The sequence below is a fragment of the Antennarius striatus genome, chromosome 1, assembly GCF_040054535.1.
Source record: "Antennarius striatus isolate MH-2024 chromosome 1, ASM4005453v1, whole genome shotgun sequence".
Classification (NCBI taxonomy): Eukaryota; Metazoa; Chordata; class Actinopteri; order Lophiiformes; family Antennariidae; genus Antennarius; species Antennarius striatus.
In genome coordinates this window covers 19,832,839-19,857,977 of record NC_090776.1, presented here as the reverse complement: position 1 = coordinate 19,857,977, position 25,139 = coordinate 19,832,839, and the positions used below count along the sequence as shown (strand labels likewise).

The 25,139-nt window shown below is 43.6% G+C and overlaps 1 protein-coding gene across 5 annotated transcripts; it reads left to right on the top strand.

Annotated features, from left to right (window-relative positions):
* Positions 1-1,155: 1,155 nt before the first annotated feature.
* sema6d (semaphorin 6D) lies at positions 1,156-23,676 on the top strand. 5 transcript variants are annotated; one of them, XM_068318651.1, is made up of 20 exons: positions 1,156-1,256; positions 9,736-9,904; positions 10,945-11,056; positions 11,893-11,953; positions 12,155-12,217; positions 12,310-12,411; positions 13,555-13,645; positions 13,952-14,071; positions 14,415-14,503; positions 15,273-15,490; positions 15,568-15,699; positions 16,168-16,323; positions 17,582-17,755; positions 18,067-18,207; positions 18,501-18,578; positions 18,685-18,743; positions 19,295-19,351; positions 19,873-20,055; positions 21,225-21,466; positions 21,580-23,676. In XM_068318651.1, exons 2-20 carry the CDS (start codon positions 9,784-9,786, stop codon positions 22,672-22,674), a joined length of 3,294 nt encoding a protein of 1,097 aa, XP_068174752.1. In that variant the 5' UTR covers positions 1,156-1,256; positions 9,736-9,783; the 3' UTR covers positions 22,675-23,676. The 5 variants fall into 5 exon arrangements, with proteins under 5 accessions (XP_068174752.1, XP_068174771.1, XP_068174779.1 ...); XM_068318661.1 differs by lacking the exon at positions 1,156-1,256 and adding an exon at positions 2,025-2,218; XM_068318670.1 differs by lacking the exon at positions 19,295-19,351.
* Positions 23,677-25,139: the final 1,463 nt, after the last annotated feature.

The window sequence follows — 25,139 nt, the reverse complement described above, 5'->3', positions numbered from 1 at the left end:
AATGTAGGAGACCTGAGGAAACGTGAGCATCAAAAAGAAGAGAGTGCTAGTGAGGAACAGAAACTCAAAAAATAGGAATAAATGAGGGACAAACACCCGGAAGAAGTGCCAAACCAGGACCAGAAGATCAGCAGGGCAAACTAGTGGTTCCTGTGCAAGTATTGAGATGCAGATCCCACTTTCTCAGCTCATGATGAGTGCTATCTGTCAGAAGTGTGTGTGTGTGAGTGTGTGTGTGTGTGTGTGTGTGTGTGTGTGTGTGTGTGTGTGTGTGTGTGTGTGTGTGTGTGTGTGTGTGTGTGTGTGCGCGTGTGCGTGTGCGTGTGTGTGTGTACTGAGAATATTCATGCAGGAGAGAGTCTCACACATCTGTTAACTTGCTTCTCTCATGGTAAATGGACCTCCACTGTCCAGCCTTGCAGACCTGGTTGTGTTGATCTAACAAATTCATCTTCACATGCAAACAGTAACACATCCTCTCACCGCTATTTACACATTCATGCAGAATGACTGAGGCCTACGCATAGATCTAACTCCAAACACAACCAATAACCCATAAATATGTTTTAAGTACTTTTCCTATAACTTGTGTTACGTGGATCTCCGTATCCACAACAGAAGCAGTTTTTTTAATTGACAAAATACATTGTTTTTTCCCTTTATTTTACATAAATGTGTTGTACAAAATGTTTAATAATTTCTCCCGCTTTAGCATTGTTGTGCTAAATTAGATGAGACGTGAGCTTCAACCATCTCCCTTCATAAATCCAAACATTTCTAAAAGCTGCGTTTTACTAAGCAGCCACAACTCAGCTGAAATGATTTTAACAAGGCACTCTTGCTGACTTGGATTTGGGGGGATGGGGGTTTGTGGGGATGTGTGTGTGGGGGGGGGGGGATACGGGGTCACATAGAGTGAGGGAGGGGGGGGGGTCGATTTTTTTCCCCCCTCTCCCTCTATTGGGTTTTAGGAAAGAAAGGAAGGAAGCCTGAGCAAAGCAGAGCAGCCCAAACCCAGCGAGGAGAGATGGATGGTGGGGGAGGGACTGGAGCCAGAGCGCTGCTCATTGGTAGGCTGCGGTTCTCTCTCTGGATGGATTGACTTAGCACGGGTCGAATTACACCATTTGCCGTGCATTAGTTTGTTTTTCTCCCCTGCCAGGGCAAGTTGATTCACTACGAAGAGCTCAGTATTTTTTTTTTGGAGGATTACAGAAACACAAAAGGATACAAAAAAAACAAACTATTCTGATGAGGTGAGTCTCTTTATACGTGGATTTACTTTGTTGCGCCGCATTACGCACACAGTGAAGGGAGAAACTAGAGAAGTATTTTGCTGGGATACAAAAAAAGAAAAAAAATCTTCTGACCACGTCGCTCTGCAGCTCTGCAAAACTGATGGTTGCATGGACAGAAATAGTTCAGGTCCGGACTATTTTTACTTACGCTTCAATCCGATATTCATTCATTCCTTTTAGCACTGGCAGCTTCTTGTTCGTTCCTGCACCAACAGCGCCCTTATAATGGTGTAACAGAGGGTAAACACAATCTAAAAATGTTTACTCACCTTTTCTTTTTGTAACCTGCTGTTGAAGCTGTCACAAAATCTTTATTTTATAGCAGCTGAATCTCCAAACCGCAAAACCGTTTATTAAACTGGGGGGATCCAAAGTTATGAGAGCATTACGCGTGAGGAGAAACAAGCATAGATCGAGTTATTTTATGTAATTCTTTATTATTATGGTTGTTATCAGTATGAAATTGGCCATATCGCTTTGTCAACGCGTTCCCTGTTAATTCACAGCAGCATGAAATCAATAATTAGACGTTGAAGTCGGAGCGCACCGCAGCGAGGATAGGTCCCCGTTAATGTTTATGTCTTTTCCCTCTGCTTTGTGGAGTTAATAGTAGTGGAAAGGGGTTGGTGTATTTGCTGTACGAGGGAGGGGACTGTGTGGTGGTGGCTGAGCTTTTTGAAGATCAGTCATCAGGGGCCCCGGGAACGGCGACGGAACCATCGGGTCGAAATGCTCACATCGCACTCCGGCGAGTGGAGCTGAAATCTGTGCGCAACTGGATAAGAAAGAAAAGTGGGGCCCGGATGGAGCAGAGAATAACAGGAATATTACGTGCTGGGTGTTTTCTCCTAAATGGATTAATCGAGGAATACGATATTCGGTTGCTTTGTCCCATTTGTGAGTAAATTTGGAGACTCAAGGTAAGTGGCTATGATTTTTTTTAATTATTGATAGTGCAACTTTATTTTGAAGATGCGCCTTTAATTCGAATTATTAAATCTCTGGTTTAAATAAAAAATACTCCAGAGAACTTCCCAGTGAGCAGAAACCTCTTAAAGGGGAAATTAAGTAGGTAACGATGAAATGAAAGTAAGATAGATTTGATTTTTTTTATTAATAAAAACGGAAAACATTAACCTGGTGTAAGAAAATCACCACCACAGGAGCTCGTCTTTTACACTTACACCATGCTTGTATTGCTCTAGTGTCTTTTTCACAATAGTTACCATCTCATATCGTTTATTCTGTTTTCACTCTCTAAATCATATCTTTAAATGTTTGTGACCAAAAAATAAAATAAAATAGGAGGATGGGTCATGCTTGACAACCTCCAGAGGTTATGAAATAGTAAACGTGGGGTGGGAAGGGACGTTTGACTGGAAGGGTTGTTGACAGCTCACTCCCTATTCCCACTTTCGTTATAGTATTCTTATATCGTGTAATAAATTAGAGACGCGCTCCTGCCCCCCCACCCCTTGCTGCGCGTCAGCCCAACCCCGCGCATCCATTCGGTGCTGTGGAATCAGTGAAATGCAGCCCCATCACTGCTGTCAGTCCACCGCTGTCCGCTGCTCTTTGTCGCCTTTTGTTTGTCTTTTTAACATGTGGGCTAAAGGGGTCTGAAAAGATTTACCACGGATGAAACTTGAATGCCTTCACGCCCCGGTCCCTACAATGTGCGCGTCACAGCCACGGGTGTGTGCGCGGAACAGGAGCGGAAGAGCCCCACGCAAAAAAAAAAATTAAAAAAAAAAAAAAAAACCTTGAAAATTGACCAATGAATAAAGGAGGATGAATAGTGGAGTATTGAAGGAAGGGAGATCATTAGAAATGTGCTTTTTGTTTCATGAGGAAAAGATTTCTCATGGCCAGAATAAGATGGTGAACACACATGATTTGGTTTATTTTGAAGTTTGAGGTATTCATTCATTGTCATATGACCACCGCTATATCCGCCGCAGCGGGTCACGGGGAGCTGGAGCCTATCCCAGTGGCATAGGGCGTGAGGCAGGGGACACTCCGGGCACGACGCCAGTGCACCGCGGAGCCACACACAAAGACATACAACCACTCACACACACACTCACTCCTACGGGCAATTTTGGGACCAGCCAATCAACCTGAAGCGCATGCTTTTGGAGGTGGGAGGAAGCCGGAGAACCCGGAGAGAACCCACGCAGACACGGGGAGAGCATGCGAACTCCGCACAGAGCGGGACTCGAACCCGGGTCCGCCGTGTTGTGAGGCGCCACTGCGCCACTGTGCCGCCCTAAGTTTGAGGTATGTTTGGTCGAATTTAATAGGAAAAAAAAAAAAACATTTCAAGAGGCAAAAGTGGACACTGGTATTTAATATTTACGTAAATTGTATTGGTCTGGTGGAGCTTTTCTCAAATACGTACGTGCCCATTCAGAGAATTAAGTCGTTTTAAGATCATAAAACAACATTTCTGGATGTGGACGACCCCCTGATTAGTTACTGAAACTACTAACGTGATATTGACAGGTGTACCCGTCTGTTCCTGGGGGGGGGGGGGGGGGTCAAGCATCAGAACCGGTGTTGGGGTGCCCCCCCTGACAGCACAGCTGGCGGACGTGCCTCACTGGTCACGGGGGTCAGAACCCAGCGACCATAACAATCACCGTTAACCTCGTCCACAGCCGGCCGTAACCCCGGAACACCCGCCATTAAATCATACAGCCTGATGGTTGTCCCCCCCCCCAAAAAAAAACTGCTGCTCTGGAATCAGATTGTTCGCCGCTAAATCTCTTGAGGGGTAAAAGTTTGACCTTGTGTCCAACGTTTTGGAGTCAAGATGTTAATATGGGGGGGTTTGTTTGCTTTTATTCCCCCCTATACCCCCCGCCCTTTTAGAATCCCCCAGAACCACTCTGCTGATTGTAGGTCTAGCGACCGGGGGTGGGGCTCCATTGTATTTCCCAAAGCCCCCTTTGTTTCTCTGGTCACACCTGCAGCTCAGCCCCCCTTTGTGCTCGACTATAGTGGAACTACTGCTGAGAACAGCCTTTCTCCTGTTTCACCCCCCCCCCTCCTGCCAAAGGTAGAGAAGAAAGGGAGGGAAAGCAGGGATTAGGGTGGCACAGCCCTCTCCTTCTGCCAAATCTCTGAAGCAACAAGTCCAACCAGGCCCCCTCGGGAAGCGAGGCTTGGGTAAACAGCCTGCGATTTGGGGGTAGAGGTTATTACTGAAATGGAGCAGTAATCATTTCTGCCCCTTTGCGGGCCGTCGTCTCCACCTGACTTTAGCTGCGCGGCTGCGTCTTGATTACTTTCTCTGGCCTCGACCAAAATCGAGACAAGCGTGTTATCGGGTATATCCAGTCACACACACACGCTTTGCAGACTCATTTTGACATAAATACACCGGAGTAAGTGAAAATGCATGACACCAAACTCCCTGGGCTGATCTTATTTCCTGCCCCCCCACCCCCGCCCCCCGTTTTTGGTTTGCGTCTCTCGGTGTAGTGCACAATGATGATGAGCCTCAAGCAGCAGCAGTAACAGCCATTGTTCTGCAGGGATTACATCCACCCATCACATCCACACATAACTTCCAGCAACCTCACACACCAGTGTTGTTTGCCACCTCTTTTTTTTATTAGCCCCAGTTCCTCCCTGTAGGACCTCCCCCTACAAAAACATGCATCCAGTGGTGAGGTGGGGGGAGGTGATGGATGACATATGCCACTAAAAAACATTGAGAATATGTGTTAATCTGTCATTTTAAACTTGGATTACTACATCTTTTTTGGGCAACACACCCCACATCCACCGTCACCGTGTGTCTGAGCCAACATCAGCAGGGAAAGTGTGTGGTAATAAGCCTGTAATAACAGAGGTAGAGTGAGGCCAGGCTGAATGGTGCGAAGTTGCGTGACAAGCACAGCGTCTCCAGGCTTGTTGAGGCCTATATGTGCATCCACGGTCATACCCACTCATTTACACACACACACACACAGATGCACACGCTGCAGATCGAGAACAAGAGAGCGTAAACCAAGAGTCAATAGAAAACATTCTGGGCTCACGAGAGATTGAGAAGTAATTTTAGATCACTGACCTCTGGTTGTCTTCCGAATCTGAATCTGTTTTACATTAAAGTTTCCGAGGAAAGCCTCGGTCTCTGCAGCGCCGCTATTACCTTGCAAGGAATCATGGGAGATCAGAGCTGAGCTGCTGTCTCTGGTTGGAGTGTTTTTATTCCCACCACCAAATAGGAATGGGTTCCGTACCACTGTTGTTGTTGTTGTTTTTATTCCGGAGAACAACTTAAAAAAGTATTTTATATGTTGTAAAAATAAGTCCTGAAGTTGTGATTTTTGCTTGTTGGGGATTTATTGAGGGAGAATCTTTATTTGTTTTTCTCAGTCTCATTTTATGAACAGCTCTCAGATTTCAAATCTACTGAATATTTTTAATCAAAATGTTGATGAACACACATAAGCACACAGTAGGGGTTGTAGGTGGTGTATTTTTGCTGTTTAGGAATATTTACCTTTTGTATTTGTTTAATTTACATTCAGATTTTTCTGCGATGTCCTGGCATGTTCAGTGTTTTTTTTCACTTAACTTTATTTATTCACCTCCTGTGTAGAAGGGGTTCCTTTTATTAATTTTGTCAACATCAAGCATTTTAGTTATTTCTTTCTTATTTTCAAAATTGAATGCAGTTCACAGGACAATTGTGGTTCTTTAATGAAATGCACACCCGGCAGAGAACGCTGAACGGTTCATACTCGTTGGATTTTTAACTGAGGGAGAGTGGCAGGATAAAGGTATGTGTGTGTTTACTAAGAGACCATAAATTCAAAGAGGACTCTGAATTCTGACAAGCAAGGAGATGATTTACCTGCGAACAAAAGCCAAGTTGAGGCAAGAAGTGCAGCCTGCAATGATGGCTATGATAGCTTTATAAAATTGAAATGTGGAGCCGGGTTTATTTACCTTTCGTAGCTCCAGTTTTTTTTTTTTCTTTTTCTATTGTTATGCGTTTGTTATCTATTCCCGTCCCGGGCTTCTCCTAGAAACTCATGCAATTTATTGCTTGGGTTTTAATACAGCACCTCTGTTGGTGCGAGAATGTCTGAACCAGGTAATAAAACATCGCTGCAATGCTTTTAAAGAACACTTGCTGTCTCCTGGCTGAGCAGCACCATCGCTCCTCATTTGGATTGAGTTGCTGACAGTTGTTCTTTTGAATAAGCGTGGAAGCCGGTGTGCACAGATCTGTCGATATATCGCATGCGTCCAGAGATTCCTCTCATTTTTTTGTTTGTGTAGCTAAATTGACTTCCCCAGCTTTATTCGTCCTTTTAGGGGGGGAGCAAACCTTTTGCTCCTCATGTAATCATTCTGTTTTGTCGAGACACGAAAACCCACAATTTAACTAATAAGTGGCCTAATTGAGATGAAGTGTGTTCTTGTGGAGGCCTTGCGTTACTCAGGCATAATGATGTTGCTCTTTAAAGCCTTCAGCGTCCCACAGAGTACTGAATGGCCATGATTACATGCCACTGATGACTAAAACATGCAGACATTCCATCGCCACCGCTTCCATTCTTTTTTAGAGATACACAATCAAACGGTACCTGTGTGGAATAACATTGAATTATAAATGGCTGAAAAGGACATCATTTTCGTAAAATCGACCTAGGAGCTTCAAAGCAGGCCAAACAAATAGCATGTAGGTATTTTCCACGCTACAAGACGCACATAAAAGCCTTTAATTTTCTCAAAAACAGACAGTGCGCCTTATAATCCAGTGCGCCTTATATATGAAAACTGTTTTAAAATAAGCCGTTGGTTGGAGGTGCGCCTAATAATCAGGTGCGCCTTATGGTCCAGTGAGTCATATGAACACAGTTTAACAAAATGCCATTCATTGAGGGTGCGCCTCATAATCAGATGCGCCCAATATATGAAAAGGTTTTAAAATAAAATGGGCCAATCATTGCCAGAGATGGACAGAGTACTTGACCCCAGTACTTGAGTAAGAGTACAAATACTTCTGGTCAAAATTTACTCCGCTACAAGTAAGAGTAGCCCAGTCAATACATTACTTGAGTAAGAGTAAAAAAGTACTTGCTTTTAAATGTACTTAAGTATTCAAGAGTAAATTCTTTTAAATGTACTTAAAGTAAAAGTAAGAGTAAATTCCTTTTTTTTAAAAATCTTTGATGAGAATGGACCTGACTGAATTACTGTCATTTTACAATTTTATATATAGCACCTTGTATCTCTTGTTTCAGAGAAAACTCTTTGAAACCACCTGCACTGATGTGCTTGCCTGTAGAACCATTATGTTATACTGTACCAAGCCTTCCCCAACATCTATAAAAATGGAAATAAAATTAATGGAATCATCAAAGAGGACAATTATGTCCTTTTCACATTTTATTAAACAATTCCCCCCTTCCATACACACACAAGACCAAATGGAGCCATACAGGCCCAACCAACTCGTTTAACTGGGGACCAACTGGACCCCTAGAGGACACCCTGGTGGACCACTGGTGAGAACCACTGCTTTACAACAAACTAAAGCTCTGCCTTCAACAACTCAATGTTTACAGGAAGGACATATCCCAGGACCACAATATTTGTCTCCCCCCACCTGTCTGTCTGTGTCCCCCCCCAATCTGTGTGTCTCCCCCTGCCCCCAGTCTGTGTGGCCCTGTGTCATCCAGTCTCTGTCAGTCTGTAAAATTAAGTGACCAGAGGTCTCTAGGTGTGACTTCGGTCAGTTTTTCTTCAGCAAACACAATAAGCATTTGAAAATGTACTTTTTCTTGTCTGAGTCCGCGTTGTCCTTTTTCACTTCTACAAACTTGAACATATCTTTAAGATGAGGCCATGGGTTTTCTTCTTCCGCCTCAAACTCCAACTCATCATGTTCATCAGATTCAACGGAGGCTTCTTCGGCAGTCGCCATTGCCACCGCGGTCTTGTTTTGAGCTGATTGGGTAGGGGATGATGTATTTCCGCTTTTATGTAAATCCCGGTTGAGAACGTGTACTGTGATAGGTTTCCTTCTTTGACGAACACTGCGTGTGGCCAATAGCATTTTAGGGGAGGGGGTGGGGGTGGGGGGGACAAAAAAAACAACAGGCAAACCTAAAAGTAATGAGTATTCATGAGCCTTCTCAGAAATTAACTCGAGTAAGAGTAAAAATCTTTGCCTTGGAAAAGTATTCGAGTAAGAGTAATAAGTATGAAAGAATTCTAGTATTTGAGTAAAGTAAAAATCCTCAGAATCTGTCCTTAAGTACAGTACTTAAGTGAATTTACTCCGTTACTGTCCACCCCTACTCATTGCATATGCGCCTTAGAGTCCAGTGCGCCTTATAGTCCAGAAAATACTGTAATTATAACACATTCACAGCCGCTAAAGATTGGCCATATTTTTGCTGTTAGCAGACAATATTTCCTTTTATCAGTGCTCAGAAAGTATGAAAAGTTTGCGGTTCCTTCAAAAGTGACCAATTATAAGTTACACACTTTGCACATTGTAACCGTGATAACGCTAAAGTCCCATCGATTGCTTTGCTGGCAGCCGATCTGCCGTCGCTTCCTGTGTGGATCAATCAGAGCACTAATGGCCTGACGGGCGGGGGGGGGGGTCACAGACAGTGGAGCAGGTGTGCTTTGGGGCTAATTGAAAAATGAGTCGATGCTGCATACGCGTGTCTGCATGCACACACATGTGTCCGTGTGTGTGCATTACACAATTTGAAAAGGGGGCTAATATATGGGCAGCCATGCTTATGTGTGTGTGTGTGTGTGTGTGTGTGTGTGTGTGTGTGTGTGTTTGTGTGTGTGTGTGTGTCCCAGTGTGCTCCAAGCTAATCCATCCCCTCCCCTGTGTGACGTCCCCCAGTAAATTGTTTATATCCGTTCAGGCTTTACTTGCATTAATAATTTGTTTTCCCTATAAATATTTGAATGTACATCGATCATTAATATGCACACACACACACACACACATACACACAAACACAGTCTGTCTTTCTAGCTCAACACACACATGAAACCAGTGCAGCTGCAGCTGTAATAGATTACAAATACAGGGCAGGATACACCGGCAAAGGTGAAGAAGTGAAGTTTCAATGTGCTAATTGGTGGTGAGTCTTGGCCTAGGATGAGCCAATCAGAGCACAGATGTACAGAGACAGCAGGCCCACCACGTCTCTAACCGAGTGGACTTCCGCTGCATCCAACACACACCCAGACCCCCCCGCCGGTCGGTTGGCTGACCTTCCCTCCGGTAGCAGATGCTGGGGGAGGTAGAAGGGGGGGAAATGCCAAGCGCTGGCACCCGGTGCTCCGTCATCAGCGTTATGTGGACCTTATGTTGGTGTTTACAGCTCGGTTTGGGTTAAAGCATGGAGAACCAAAAGCTTTTATGTTGTGTTTCCAGGTAACGACTCCGCCGGTGTAAAACAGGAAGTGTCGTCTGCGAGCAGCCATGGGCCAGAGAGCTGCGCTTCGGCTCATCGAGCTGCTGCTGCTGCTGACAGCCTCACAGTCGCTCCTCGCAGTCAGCTTCCCCGAGGACGCCGTCGCCCTCAACGTCATCGACGCACAATGTGAGTAAACACGCAAAGTAACTGAGTAGAGATTACAATTACATCCATACTGCTTAAGAAGGCATGAGCCTTCGTATATGCTTTTCTCACTTGGGTCGCAAATGGTGTAAAGCACATGTGTCAAACTCAAGGCCCGGGGGCCAAATGTGGCCCTCCACGTCATTTCATGTGGCCCGCCAGAGCATAAAGAGTGTCTTAAAATAAATAGGTCAATAGTTTGCTTTGACCAAAACTACATTTCCCACAATACAGTACTTGTGTTTTATGTTATTTTTCTTTATTCATTGATAGTTTGATCCTTGATTGATGGAGTTCTGTGGGTTTAATGACCTGACAAATTAAAAGGATTTATGTCAGAACAGAGAAACAAATATGTTTTTTTTCTGTGTAACTCTTTAGTTTAGTTTTAGACAATGCAATTTCATAAAACACATGATTATACATGGTTTAAAAAAAAGCCAGAATTAGCCAGAAAGCTAGTTTTCATCTGTAGTCATCTGGCCATGATGTATTAAAAAAGCAGTAAAATAGTAAAATACAGTTAAATTGTAATGTTTGTGACTTGAATAAGTCATAAATTCAGAGTTATTTAACATTAAGGAGTAGTTATATTTATTTTACATTACTTTGATTACTTTGATTTATTAGTTACATCTGGCCCTTTGAGGACAGCAGTGATGCTGACACCCCCGGTATAAAGTCTTCTCAGTGATCCAGACACTGTCCATAGTAATAAAATCAATCTGTTGTATGGTCAGCTGCAGCTTTAAATGGATTTCATTTTCATCTACACACGCGACTCTGCCGACATAGGCATCCATTACCTAAAGCATAAACTCCATGATTCACAGATATAATTACACCGAATGTACATTAAGTATTTGTACTGTGCTATTATGTTAACTGCAGGGGGATTTGTATAAAACACACACACATACAACATGATCATGTCTAATCACGGTTGTCACATTAAATGAAGCGAGAGGGTGAGAAGTGGTTTGTGCCTTTGTGTAAATTGCGTGTTTGTGTTGTCCTCACAGCTTCACGGAGGTGTCCCGTGTTCAGAGGCCGGCCCTCTGGCAACGAGTCACAGCATCGCCTTGACTTTCAGCTGATGACCAAAATACAGGACACTCTGTTCATCGCTGGCAGGTAAACACACACACACACACACACACACACACACACACACACACACACACACACACACACACACACACACACACACACACACACACACACACACACACATTTAGAGCACACGACTATCTCTGTCTCTCACACGTCCCCTACACTCAGTCACTCCTTGGCAGGTAAACAGTGGTGTTGGGGGGGGGGGGGGGGAGAAGCTCTTAGTGTTATTGGATCTGTGGCTTTTAGGCCTGCATCTGATGTATATTGCCAGTATTGATCCGTGGAAGGCGTCTATCATGCTGGTCTGACGCTCCGTCAGGGATTTCTTGGCATCTTTACTTGTCTTTTTAGTATTTATGGGCACTGGGATTAATCTGACCACCAGCACTAATACTGTAGCAGGAAATCACTTTGACGTGTACAATATAAAACTCCCACCTCAGGAGCTCCCAATAATCACCAACACATGTATCACTGCAGGCAGATGGATGCTCCTGTTGTCAGTTTGGTGTATTCACATGTTTTTACTGTTTAAATGAAGCGAGTTGTGGTTCTCTGCAGGCCACTAAAATCTAATCCTCACTGGTTTCATTACATTTTCCCTTTTAAAACAACCCGAACCCACTTTATAATCAAAAAGAGTAAAAAGCTGTCATGTAAAATGGTTGAGTAGAAAACATCCTGGAAGGCACTGAGCATGTCAGGTGTTTCCTTGCTGCATGGAACTATGGGTAAATGGAAATTAACCGTCCAAATTATTATCTATAAAATGAGGGGAAAAAACTTTTTGTATAAGGTTCTCCTCAGTTGTCTCGTGTCACTGAGTTTTGTGTTTGGTTGCTGTGTGTCCACAGAGATCAGGTGTACCTCGTGAGTCTGCAAGAATCCTACAGGAATGAGATCATCCCTTACCGGGTAAGATTCTCGCCACAAGCTTTTCTCTCAATGCACAAACACTGAAAGGCCTCCATAGAAAATGCAGAGCCATTCATCACAAACTGTGGACAGGCTGTAAAATGGGAGAGAGGGAAGGGAGAGGCTGTGTGTGTGTGTGTGCGTGTGAGTGTGTGTGTATGTGTTCACAATGTCTAACGCATCGTGTTTGGGTTTTTACAGAAGCTCACGTGGCGATCGGGTCAGGCTGATAAAGAGATGTGTGCAGTCAAAGGGAAACACAGAGTATGTATTAATAACCAATCATCTCGCAGCGTTAGCTCTGGACTCCGCCCCCTTCCTCACCACGCTGTCCCGTGTTGCGTGTTTGTTTTTAGGACGAGTGCCACAACTTTATCAAAGTGCTGATTCGTACAAACGATGACCTGGTGTTCATCTGTGGGACCAACGGCTTCAACCCCATGTGCAGATACTACAGGGTCAGTATCCAGGGAGGGAGCGTGTAATATTATGTATGTCACGGTGGTCAAACTCATTTTCGCTGAGGGCCACATCAGCACATGGCTGTCCTCAAAGGACCACATGTAACTAATAAATGTAACTCAGTGTAATGTAAAATGAAATGTAACGAGAGTAGAATAGAACTTTATTCTTCCCTTAAGGAAGTTCCATCAGGGAAATTAACTTCTCTGTCACACTACAGACAGCAAAGTGAGTACACAAAAACACAGAAAAAGCACAGAGAAAGCACCAGCACATAGAAAGTAGTACCAACATAGAAACTACTCATCAACTGCTCATTAATGTTAAATAATTTATTACTTATTCAAGTTACAAAAATTACAGTTGCACAAAAAATGTTTGTTTCTCTGTTCTAACATAAATCCTTAATTTCTTTTTTAAATTTTAAAAGAGCACTTTCAAATGACATCACATATACCATATATACAATGACATTATCATAAAAATAATCGCAAGTCTCCTGATTAAGTTTTTGTGTTGCTCTTTAAAGTTTTTTAACATTTTATGTGTGTATTAGTGTGAACTATCTAGAAAAAAACAACCTAGGAAGCTGTCACACATATATATATATATATATGTATATATATATATATATATATATATATATATATATATATATATATATATATATATATATATATATATATATATATAAAGCACAAAAAAAAGAACAGAGATAGAGAGAAAAAAATCCTATAAATCCTTTTAATTTGTCAGGTTATTAAACCCACAGAACTCCATTAATCAAGGTTCAAACTATCAATGAATAAAGAAAAATAACATCAAACACAAGTTAGAACATTAACTTTGTTCAAAAAACTTATCAAAGGTAAAATGTGCTTATGTACTGCATTGTGGGAAATGCAGTAAATAAGTATTATAGTATTTTCCATACTATAAGGCGTATTAATTTTCTAATAAACTGACAGTGAGCCTGCTCTCACGAGCCACATTTGGCCCCCAGGCCTTGAGTTTGACACATGTGATATAAATGATGGATTTTGTTATAATTTTACGTCTGATTCATGTGCGTCCGAGTGTTGTTAGTATGTATGTTCTGAACTCCTCTAATGCGTGGGCGATGGTTTCTCTCCCTACAGCTGGATAACCTGGAGTTTGATGGTGAGGAGATAAGTGGACTGGCACGAAGCCCGTTTGACCCCAAACAAACCAATGTTGCTCTTTTTGTTGGTAAGGGTCAAACACACACACACACACACACACACACACACACACACACACACACACACACACACACACACACACACACACACACACACACACACACACACACACACACACACACACACACACACACAAATAGTCCATCTTACTGAAAAGAACGAATGTGGTTCTACTTATGCATGCGTTGTCACCTCAGCTGAGCCTGCAGCGATTACAAATCAACCCATTAAGCCTTATAAACGACGAGTAGCAACGCAGCATTTAATCCCAGTTTTTTGGTGACTGTACCTCTTGACTTTCTGTTTTTTTTAGACGGAAAGCTGTATTCTGCAACCGTGGCCGACTTCCAGGCCAGTGATGCTGTCATCTATCGCAGCATGGGTGACGGGTCAGCCTTGAGGACCATCAAGTACGACTCCAAATGGCTGAAAGGTACACGAATACCTCTTTCTTCATGATCTTCAATCTTTTCGTTCTGCTTGCTTTTTGCTGAAGATGCATGTGTCTACCTGTCAGCTCACTAAACGCCCTGTGGTGCCTTTGCATGCTGTACATATGAGCGGGTCTGTCAGAGCTGGGTTTTTTTAGGAGTGATAGAGAGCTCTCCTTGCCTTTCTATCTCTAGTCTAGTGGGATATGGTCTGTTCTCTCTCAGGCAATCTGGGTCACCCCCAGTCATATCCAGCCTTGTACAAATCTCTGAAATATTCATAATGCACAGCGGTGGTGACGGTGCAAAAAATACACTTCAACTCTCTGCCTGTTTCTCCCTTAGAACCTCATTTCCTTCATGCAGCAGAGTACGGGAATTACGTCTACTTCTTCTTCCGAGAGATCGCGGTGGAGCAGAGCAACCTGGGAAAGGTAAGACGGCGCACCTGCCGTTTACGAGGCATTAACTATTCCACACGGAAACAGGATGCAGGCCTATATCCAAAAAAAGGCTTACACCTCTTTCAGCCTCGTGCATTCGTGCCACAAATGCACCCCCCCCCCCCAAGTGGTAATGACGCTTATTCAGGGTGTAATACATCACATTAGAAAAAGCCTCAATAGCCAGTGTTTGCTGCTAATATTCTACTAATGTCAAATCACAATGAGGTGAGAGGATTTATCTCTTGTGGCGATTATGCACGCACACACACAAACACACACACACCATCACCTTTGACCATGTCTTCTGACTAAGCTGGTCAGGCCAAGCAGCAGGAAGTCAGCATCCTCCCTTCAGCCACCAGCCAATAAATATTTCAAGTTTACTAATGCTTGTGTGACACCTGGCCTCTGATGGAGGTTAGCACTGATGAATTATTAACACCATCCAACCCAGCTGCTACATACTGTATATGTACTGTAAGCCTTTGTAGTATAGGCAGGCACACAACACTCTCTCCAGACGAGCTGCATTAGACCACAGGAAGTGGGGGGTTTTTTTTAGGATGTTTTCCTCCAGTCAGAGTGAACAATCTCCCACATACAACATCACAAGATGAGAGTGTGTGTTTGTTAATTCATCTGTGGCAAGTCGCTACAGGATGATATGTATTATTCAGCTTTGTTGGAGCGTTCTAGTGACGTTCACTCCGGCTCCTTCCTGTCCTTGTTAAACCCCCCCTGTGTTCCCCAACAACAGGTTGTGTATTCCCGTGTCGCCCGGATATGCAAGAATGACCTGGGCGGTTCGCAGCGGGTGCTGGAGAAGCACTGGACGTCTTTTGTGAAGGCAAGGCTGAACTGCTCCGTGCCAGGAGAGTCTTTCTTCTACTTCGATGTGCTTCAGTCCGTCAGCGGCATCGTCAACATCAGCGGGGTTCCCTCGGTGGTTGGGGTGTTCACCACCCAGATGAACAGGTGAGTCACAGCCGCCGAGAAATGAGTCAAAGAAGTCAAACACGGATGTGACATTGACGGGTGTCTTTCTGCCATAGTATCCCCGGGTCAGCAGTGTGTGCCTTCACCATGGCCGACGTAGAGAAAGCATTTTTGGGCCGTTTCAAAGACCAGAAGACTCCCGACTCCGTGTGGACGGCGTTCCCAGAGAACAAGCTACCGAAACCTCGGTGAGGACCTTAAACTTGGCATCTCTTCCAGAAGGTGCCCCTTGACTCGCCAGCTGTTCACCACCTCCCCTTCCCTCCCCTGTTTCTTAACCCTTTCTTTGTCCCAGGGTAAAGATATTAGCTGCAACCCCGGACATTCACCGTATGCTGATGATTAAATTATTTATTTGGCATAATTAGACACAATGCATATTTAACCCCTTTACAGTCGGGAGACATATTTGTTGTCTAGCCTTGTGTCCAAAACACAAAGTCCACAAAGAACCTCATTACCCCAGTAAATCATTGATGGAGGATAGCCGTGCTCATGTATATTTTATGTCTCCAGCTGAGGCCTTTTTGTGGTCCTAATAAGCACCTGCTCTTCGTCCCCATCCTCTCGTTGATTCCCTCCTGGTCGGTATTGTTATTCCCAGTCATGTGATCTTTACGGGCCGATCTTTGACCTTTGTGCTCTCTAAATTCCAGACCAGGGAGCTGTGCAGGTCATGGTCCAGCTGCGTCTTTTAAGAGCTCCATCGCCTTCCCGGATGATACCCTGCAGTTCATCAAGACCCACCCCCTTATGGACACAGCTGTGCCTTCTATTGGCAATGGGCCTTGGTTCACCAAGACCCGTGTCAGGTAAATGTAGACGCAGTGCTTTGAGCATCAATTTCAGTTAATAAAAGTGTTCTGTTCAGTTTAGTTATATATAAGATATTTATAGTATTTTCCACACTATAAGGCGCACCTTCAATGAATGGCCTACAGGCAAAACTCGGTTTCCGACCAAAATTCTTTCCAGAAGGCTGTTCGAATAGCGATTTGTTTGAATTCCAAATACATTTTTCCCATTATAAATAATGTAAATGGTCTTAATCCGTTCCAAGACGCTAGAAAACTACCATTTTTCAACATAATATGTTATTTCATAATGTCATTTATATATCAAATTTTATAGTAATGAAACATCAAAGAAATGTAAAAGAACCGTCGTCTTTTAGACAGAAGTTTACGGTACCGTAACTCGTACCATAAGCAATGGAACGCAAATTAAGTGAAAAATTATTGAATACAGTAAACTGAAATAAGCACATTATACAGTCAAAGCATAAAAAAAATAAAGATAAGAATCTTTACCTTTGTGGTGGTGAGCAGTTGGCATATGTTAAGTACGATCCTGTGACGCTCTTATTTAGGGACTTCCTTTTGTACCTGGAAGTGGTTACATGTCAATATGATGCGCTTGTTCTATTGAGTGCGACTTGCGTAATGTGCCTCTGTTCAATTGAGTGTCAATGTGAGCGTAGCGGGCTCTGGTTCAATAAACAAGAGAAAAACTTATTTTGTTCCGCTTATCATTCACGACGCAGATTTCGGATGAGAAAGTCTTGTATCGTAACAGCATACGTGAATGTTGGTGAGGGAGAGGAGGAGGATGAGGATGGATGTTACTGCGTTTGTTTCGTGTTCAACTTCCAAATTTTGTTTGACTTGTAAGATAAAAAAATTCCGAATTTTTTGGTCGAGTTCCGATTTGTTCGATGTCTAAAGTGTTTGAAAACCAAGGTTTACTTGTATTAAACCCTTTTCATATAAAAACCGCACTGGATTATAATGTGCATCTGATTATAAGGTGTACCTTCAATGAATGACCTATTTCTAAATTTTTTTCTCAAATAAGGCCCACTGGATTATAAAGCACTGGATTATAAAGCGCACTGGATTATAAAGCGCACTGTCGGTTTTTGAGAAAATTAAAAGGATCCGAGGTGTGCCTTATAGTGCGGAAAATACCGTACATTGACATGGCTCTTAAAGTGCATTTATTAATATTTCTAAAAAAAAGTTTGACCTTTAGTAATTCAAGAGCGTAAGTAACAATTGCTTCTGTCCAAAGGTACAGACTGACGGTTCTGGCTGTCGACAATGAAGCCGGACCTCACAAGAATTACACTGTGGTGTTCATTGGTGCCGAGTCAGGAGTTGTCCTCAAGGTTCTGGCAAAGACTTCCTCTACGTCCCTGGATGACAGTCTGCTTTTGGAGGAGATAGATGTCTTCAATAAGGCAAAGTAGGGACTCTGCTTTGGTTCTCTTTTTTATCTTCCTTCTTTTTTTCTTCCCAAGCATTAAACTAAAGAGAAGTTTTGTGGCATAGATGATAGTCTGTTTTCCCACTATCTGCACATGCACAGTATGTGTTGGCTTTTATTTTATTGTGCGCCGCTGGCTTGCGGTTACCAAAGCTCATACTGCTGTGGGTCAGAGGTTAAAATCCTGTTAAACTGTGTGGGGAAAGGGCATTATGTGATTAAATCTACTGAGACTGAAACAGTAGACGCTTTATCTGATAAACCTCTGATCAAGTTTCTTCTCTTGCCAGGTGCCTGTCTAACCGCGAGGACGACAAGCGCGTCCTTTCGCTGCATTTGGACAATGACGCTCACAGCCTTTACGTCGCCTTTTCCAGCTGCGTCATCCGCATCCCCCTGAGTCGCTGCGAAAGATATTCCTCCTGCCACAAGTGAGTGACGTGTTAATTTGCATGTCGGGGGTTAATTTGTGCTTTGTAAGGTCTTTATTGTTTTGTTTTTCAGTAAATCGTAAAAGGAAAGATAACAGCCTCACCTTATGCCTTGTGGTTAATGTTCAGACAGCCACAATTATTATAGTGCATTTCCCAGAAAGATTAAACGGCATGGTTTAATGTGTGTGTGTGTGTGTGTGTGTGTGTGTGTGTGTGTGTGTGTGTGTGTGTGTGTGTGCGTGCGCATGCGTGTGTGTGTGTGTGCGTGCGCATGCGTGTGTGTGTGTCAGGGCCTGTATTGCATCAAGGGATCCATACTGCGGTTGGACGAGTCATGGAGCCTGTGAGAGGATACAGCCTGGTATTTCGTGAGTTCAAACTCGGCTGCAAAATAAAGTGTAATTAGTATAAATGTGATGATTATATAAATTTTCACAACTCCATGGTGAGTCCCCTTCATTGCTCTCTTTTCAGGACGGATTATGAGCAAGATGTCGAAGTAGGAAACACGACCCATCTGGGAGACTGTCAGGGTAGGTATCTCCCATCTACATGCCATGCCATTTATGAACACACACATGCAAAAATACTGAAACACACACACACACACACACACACACACATCCACAAACTCATCTCCACACACCCCATGAGCCTGAACAGTCACGTCAGTAACCACTCAGTAACTTGACCCCCTACATAAGCCTGTGTGCAGTATTAACACACACATCTGCATACAGTACATGTCGACCTGTAACTTGTGTGGCCGGTCAGGCCGTGACATGGACATGTACAGTAACGTCATGCTCAGCCGGTGCAAACTGGAGAAGTCTTTATGTATCATCAGGGGGTAGACAATGCCCCTTAACTGATTTATTGTGACATTTCAGTCGCTTCATTTGCACCAACTCAACATGACATGTACCAAAGCTCAGTATCGATCAGAACCAGAGGGAATCTAGTCGCACTATAAAGAACAATAAACCCACGACGCTGCATTCACAGTCTTGCAAGGGTTTTAGCTTAAGTACATTCTACTGAATTCCTTTATGCTGATTTCCTGTTCTTTTTTTAATTCTCTTAGCATTTTTAGGCAGTACATCAGCACCAGATTACAAATCATTCGGTGACCCTACCTCTGGTTAGTTTGATCTTTTACTAAACTGTGTTTGTTTTTTATTTCCCTTGAGTTCAGCATTCTTGTCATTCCACCTTTTCCACCATTAATTCACCTCTCGAATGCTGACATTACCTGTTCACTTTTCACTGTCAGAAACATGTTTCACCAGTCAACGCCGATTCTCCGTCTCAGTGCAGAATCACTTCCTCCCTCTCCACTCATCACCGTCTCGTTTCGATCCTTCCTCAATCTTGCACGCCCACTCATCGTTCCTTGGCATCCTTACTGTTGTGTACCAACTCCTCTTTGAACCTCAGTGTATTCTCCTTTCCCGTTCCAAATTGTCTGAACAAAAAACCAAACAAAAAAAAAAACCAAATGTCTTTTACTTGGTCTGTGGTTGTAGTAGAATCTGGTCTTTTCATGATTCTATCAGATACTAACCTCAAACAATTCACAAATTGCCTGTGCGTACTAACTGGGATGATAATCATGCTTATCCACATCTGCACAGTTTGTTAATAATTTGTTTGTCACCACAGACATGGAGTTTTCATCAGCGCCCGTCACTGTCCACCCCAGTGGGCCCATACACCCCCCACTACTCACACCCACTCAGAGCCCCAGCTCTGGACCCAGTCCAGAGCTCTACGGCTCAGGCTTTGTGCTGCAGGATGACCCAGCCACCTCCCATTCTTTAAACTCTATCCCAGGGGGCCGAGAGGGTAAGGCCCACAGGGAAGCAGCGAGCACGCTGCTTTGATCCTGATCTGATAACCGATCTGATAATGGCTCTCGCTCAGCCTCGCAAATTTGAATCAATACAAAAGCTCACAAATGCAAACACAATCATGGCTATTGAGGATTTCTATTAGATGACATGTGAGATTTTAATTCAGCCTTTTCTATTGGAAATAGTTTCATGCATATAGTATTTTCCGCACTATAAGGCACACCTAAAACTCTTAATTTTCTCAAAAAATGATGGTGCACCTTATAATCCAGTGCGCCCTATATAAGAAAACAGTTTTAAAATAAGCTATTCATAGAAGGTGCACCTTATAGTGCAGAAATACTGTTATTTACAGGACTATGCATATTATGTTTTACTTATACTATTGTTTTCTCTTGTAAAAGTGACACTTTTTCATCAGCTTTTACTTTCTTTGCTCTTTTATTTATATCTACAAATATTTCTTTCCAATTTTCAAATTATTTAACTGCTATGAATTTGTTTCTTTAAAATCTTTTGTCTAGATCCATCTTCTGTTTCTGCTGTAGATTTTTTTTTTTTTAACTCTAGCTCTAGTAACAGTTTACCTAAAACTGGTAGATCATTGGCCGGGCCTGCTTACTATTTGTGGCTGCGCAATGGATGACTAACTCCTTCGATGTCTGTGGGTACTAACAACAAAACACTTACAGAAAAAGCAAGCAAACGATACCAGGAAGGAAACTGTTGGCTATTCTTCCCGCTGGTCAATATAAAAGACTGATTTTCCTCATTCTTTTAGGCAGTAGTACATCCCTAACCCATCGGTAACTTCAAATGCATGACAAGTGGAACGTGGATGAAGGCTCTCAGCTTTGCCTTCTGAACTAACATAGCACTGCAGTGCCACCTATTCCTTCCTATACTTCAGATGGTTAAATGGATGTGGGTACTTAACAGCTTCTGCATATTTTCACAATACATCTTCATCTGGATTAGTTGAAAAGGATTTATTATGGGTCATTAAGTTGCTGTGTATGGAGGTATGTGTAAAAGCACAGAATCCTGCATGATTGTGTTAAAAGAAATTGTGAATGTTTCGTCTGATGAATGGAACGGGAGGCTTGAGTGAACACAAGTTTGTTCCATGAGGGGGTTAACCTATGCTTCAATGTTTTGTAGGAATGTGGGATAACCAAGCAGGTGAGACCGACCAGATGGTCCACATGAACATCCTCATTACCTGCGTGTTTGCTGCTTTTCTCTCGGGGGCCCTGCTGGCTGGTCTGATTGTTTTCTGCTACCGAGACTCATGCCTTCGTAAGCCAAGACACGTTCACAAGGATGAAGAGTCTCCTCCGTCCTGCTCTGATTCTACTGGGAGCTTTGTGAAAGTCAGTGGCCTTTTTGACAGCCCAGTAAAGGTAAAACCATAGTAACAACTCCAATATTACATCAGAGTGTTTTGTGAAGAGGATTGATGCAACAAGAGGTGAAACCATGTCTAACATTACTCTTACTTTTGTCCTATTCTTAGGAGTACCAACCCAATATTGACTCCCCTAAGCTCTACACCAATCTGTTGAAAAACGACAAAGACCTGAATGCCCCCGGTGGTGACACCAAGACCATGATTCTGCGGGACGGTTGTCAGCCTCCTGAGCTGGCTGCCCTGCCTACACCTGAGTCAACCCCAGTGCTTCAACAGAAAGGCCTGCAAGCTCAAGGAAAGGCAAGTGGTCCCCGTAAGGAATCAAACTTGTCGTCCAAGAATTCTCAGTTCCTTCTGTCTGCTGCTCCCCTGAACTCCAAGCCCCACCAGGCTCACCTCTCCCACGGACACCCCCACATCCCTAGTGCGGTTGTTCTGCCCAATGCCACACATGACATCTCTAACTTTGACCATGGAGAGGAAACGCTGCCACATTCATCTGAAAAGAAGTTGAAGAATCTAGATTCTAAGGGAAGTAGGAAAGACCAGAAGAGGTCTGTTGATGCCAGAAATACCCTGAATGACCTTTTAAAACACCTCAATGACTCAGTTGCCAACCCCAAGGCCATAATTCCAGAGGGATCAGGTCCCCGCTCAAGGCAACATCTCACACTTGAGCCCATGGAGGAACTGACTGAATTGCCCCCCAAGGTGCCCAGCCGTGAGGCTTCCCTGTACTCCCCCTCCTCGTCCTTGCCAAGGCACAGCCCCACAAAGAGGGTTGATGTTCCCATGCCCACCACACCGACAGGCAGCCTGAGCATGGGGGGCACCCTAGAGAGGCAAAAAGGGGGGTATCAACTCCACCGGAGTGCCTCTCACAGGCACTCCTTATCCAACCCACCAAGTGGGGTAACAATGGGGGTGTCAGTGTCTCGCCAGCACAGTATGAACAGAGGGGGATATATGGCCCCAACACCCCCCTCTAGACTTGACTCCCATGGTGCAGTGACGGGGGCAGGAATGCACACAGCCCACCCAGCCTCTGTATCTAGACAGAACAGCTACAGTCGGCACTGCTCTCTCCCTCGTACGGGAGTTAAACGGACCCCTTCGCTAAAGCCGGATGTGCCCCCTAAACCCAACGGTTTCCCCCCACAGACTCCACAGATGCGAGTGGTCAATAAGTACAGTTATTGAGGGGAGCATGGACACTTCTGCGTGAGCTTTATGCCTTTGAGTCCTGGGGGCTCGAGGGGCGACTACAGATGGGGTAGAACTTGTTGTTTTGTTTGGATATCAATTTGAGGTGTGTTCACCCTGTAAATGAAGTGCACAGCCACTCAACGCAAAAATCACACATGTGGCCCACGATGGGAGATTTACTGCTCCTCAAGTCTCCATCTTGATCCCTTTTCTCAGTCGCCCCAGGATACGAAGCAATGGACAGTCTTGAATCTGCTGCTTCGTAGTGTACCTGGTCTTGGGTGTTCAAGGTAAATGACACTAGCTGGGGCCTACGTCTACGGCGTCATTGATCACGGTACCAGGTTGAAAACAGTGGAATACTTGAAAAATGGGTCTCATTTATCACTGCCTTTGAGCACTGTCTTCCCACTAATGTGAACTGAACAAAAGAGAGGAGGTAGGGCATGCCTTTGTTAGCGAGACCGCTGCAGGCAGAAGAGAAGAGTCAAAAATGATGTGGTGTTGCTTTGGTAGATTTGACTGAAGTTGAGCAGCAATAGAACAAGAAAAGGAGTGGAAATTAATGTGTTCATATGTGAGTGTGTGGGGTAACTGGAAGGCAGGTTTGTGTAAAGGCAGGACACATAATTGGCTTTCACACTTGGTTTTAAGAGTGGGGCCACATGCCAGACGATGCACCTTAAGACCTGTGTTAGACCTGAGTCACTGTCTCTCATTATCACTTCTCTGCTCTCTGAACGAACCTAAACCAACCCTCAGCCCTACTTTCTTTTTACTTTGTAGTGTCTCTGGTGATTACGGTGAGGTGAAGTTGGTCCTGCTGGTAAATTACTGGGACAGAAACTCCAACTCACTGAGGAAATTTGCATAGTACATCTGCTGCTATTGGTTTAAGACACAGGTCTTTGCTGCTATTGGTTAAAACATAGGTCTTTGATTTCTTTTTTTACGGGACCGTGTGTGTGGGTAGGGGGTGGAGTGTGTTTGTATGGATGTGTGTGTCTGTGGGGGGGGGGGGTCAGGTGTGTGAATGTGAGGGGGTGGTCAAGTGTATCTGTGTGGGTGGGTGGGTCAGGTGTCTGTATGGGTAGGTGTGAGTGTGTGAATGTGAGGGAGTCAGGTGTGTATGGGGCGCGGGGGGAGTGTGGTACATTGCAGACACAGTCAGATCAGTAGTTCTTGGAAAAACCAAACACATTGTTAAAACTGAAAACCTGCTTTCCTCTGGGACTGAAACCTCCCCCAATCTCCAGGAGACTTCATCCTTTATGTAGCAACGGCATTAAATATTCTCTCTATACACGACTTTTGAACAAGATTATTTGCCTTGATAATGTTATACTGTGTTATTTAAAGAGTTAAACATGTGAGACTAAACCAACACCGGTGGTTTAGACACGTATGTGAATTCAACATGCGAGGGTACTTGTGTTCTTTTAAACTGTGTCCCCTCCAGTAGAAAGGCACTTGAATATTCCTTCGACATTATTAAAAAGTTTATCAAAGTGACCCTAGACAAAGATATGGATGTAACGTTCTGTGGTTCATCAGCCCATGTTCTCTGTGCAGCTTTCCTGTGCGTGGCCAGTGTACAATCAACGCAACATTTACCAATGTGTCCAAATGAGTCATGCTGGGAATGACCACATCCTGTACATACAAAAAATATAAATAAGGAGTATAAATATTTTTAGGGAAGTGAAACTGAATCTGTGCATTGTGTGCCTTATTCACAAAAATGAACTACTACAGTATATATATATATATATATGTGTGTGTGTGTATATGTATATATACGTATACATACACATATATACACACATATATATATATATACACACACACACACACACACACACACACACGAAAAGTCGATTGGTCCTCTTTGTCTTATGTTTTATATAAGCAATTAAAAACATAGATTTTCGGGATAATTATAACCTACCTATCCAAACCAAACTGATGTGGAAAACAACTTGTCTTACAAACTTTCCATTTGTGAATCCAAGTCATTCAAAAAGTAAAGCTGAAAAATATTAGTTGGGGGAGTATGAATCAAATATTCTCCTTTACCAACGGTGTTAAAAATAACTAACCGAGCGTGTTAATCCACCACATATAGGTGCCATGCAGTGATTGTATTTTCTCCACAGTGGGATAAAGGATGGTTAGACCTTGTACTCTGGAGCAGCACATCCTGCCCACAGCCAATGTATTAACAGTGTTCATGTGAAAGCCGTCTGCTGGCATGGGTCACACAAAATCTGTAATTCCCTGGGATTGCAGTGGCAGGAACTGCATCTATTTGGCCCAGTGGGGACGTGGGTATATTATTTAGCTGAGATCTGCAATCCTATCCGAGAGTCGGTTGCCTGTTTAGCCCAAAGCCACATTTTGTTTACAAGTGATGATTGTATGTAAAGACTTTCTGCCTGTCATCTGAACAGTGTTTGGGC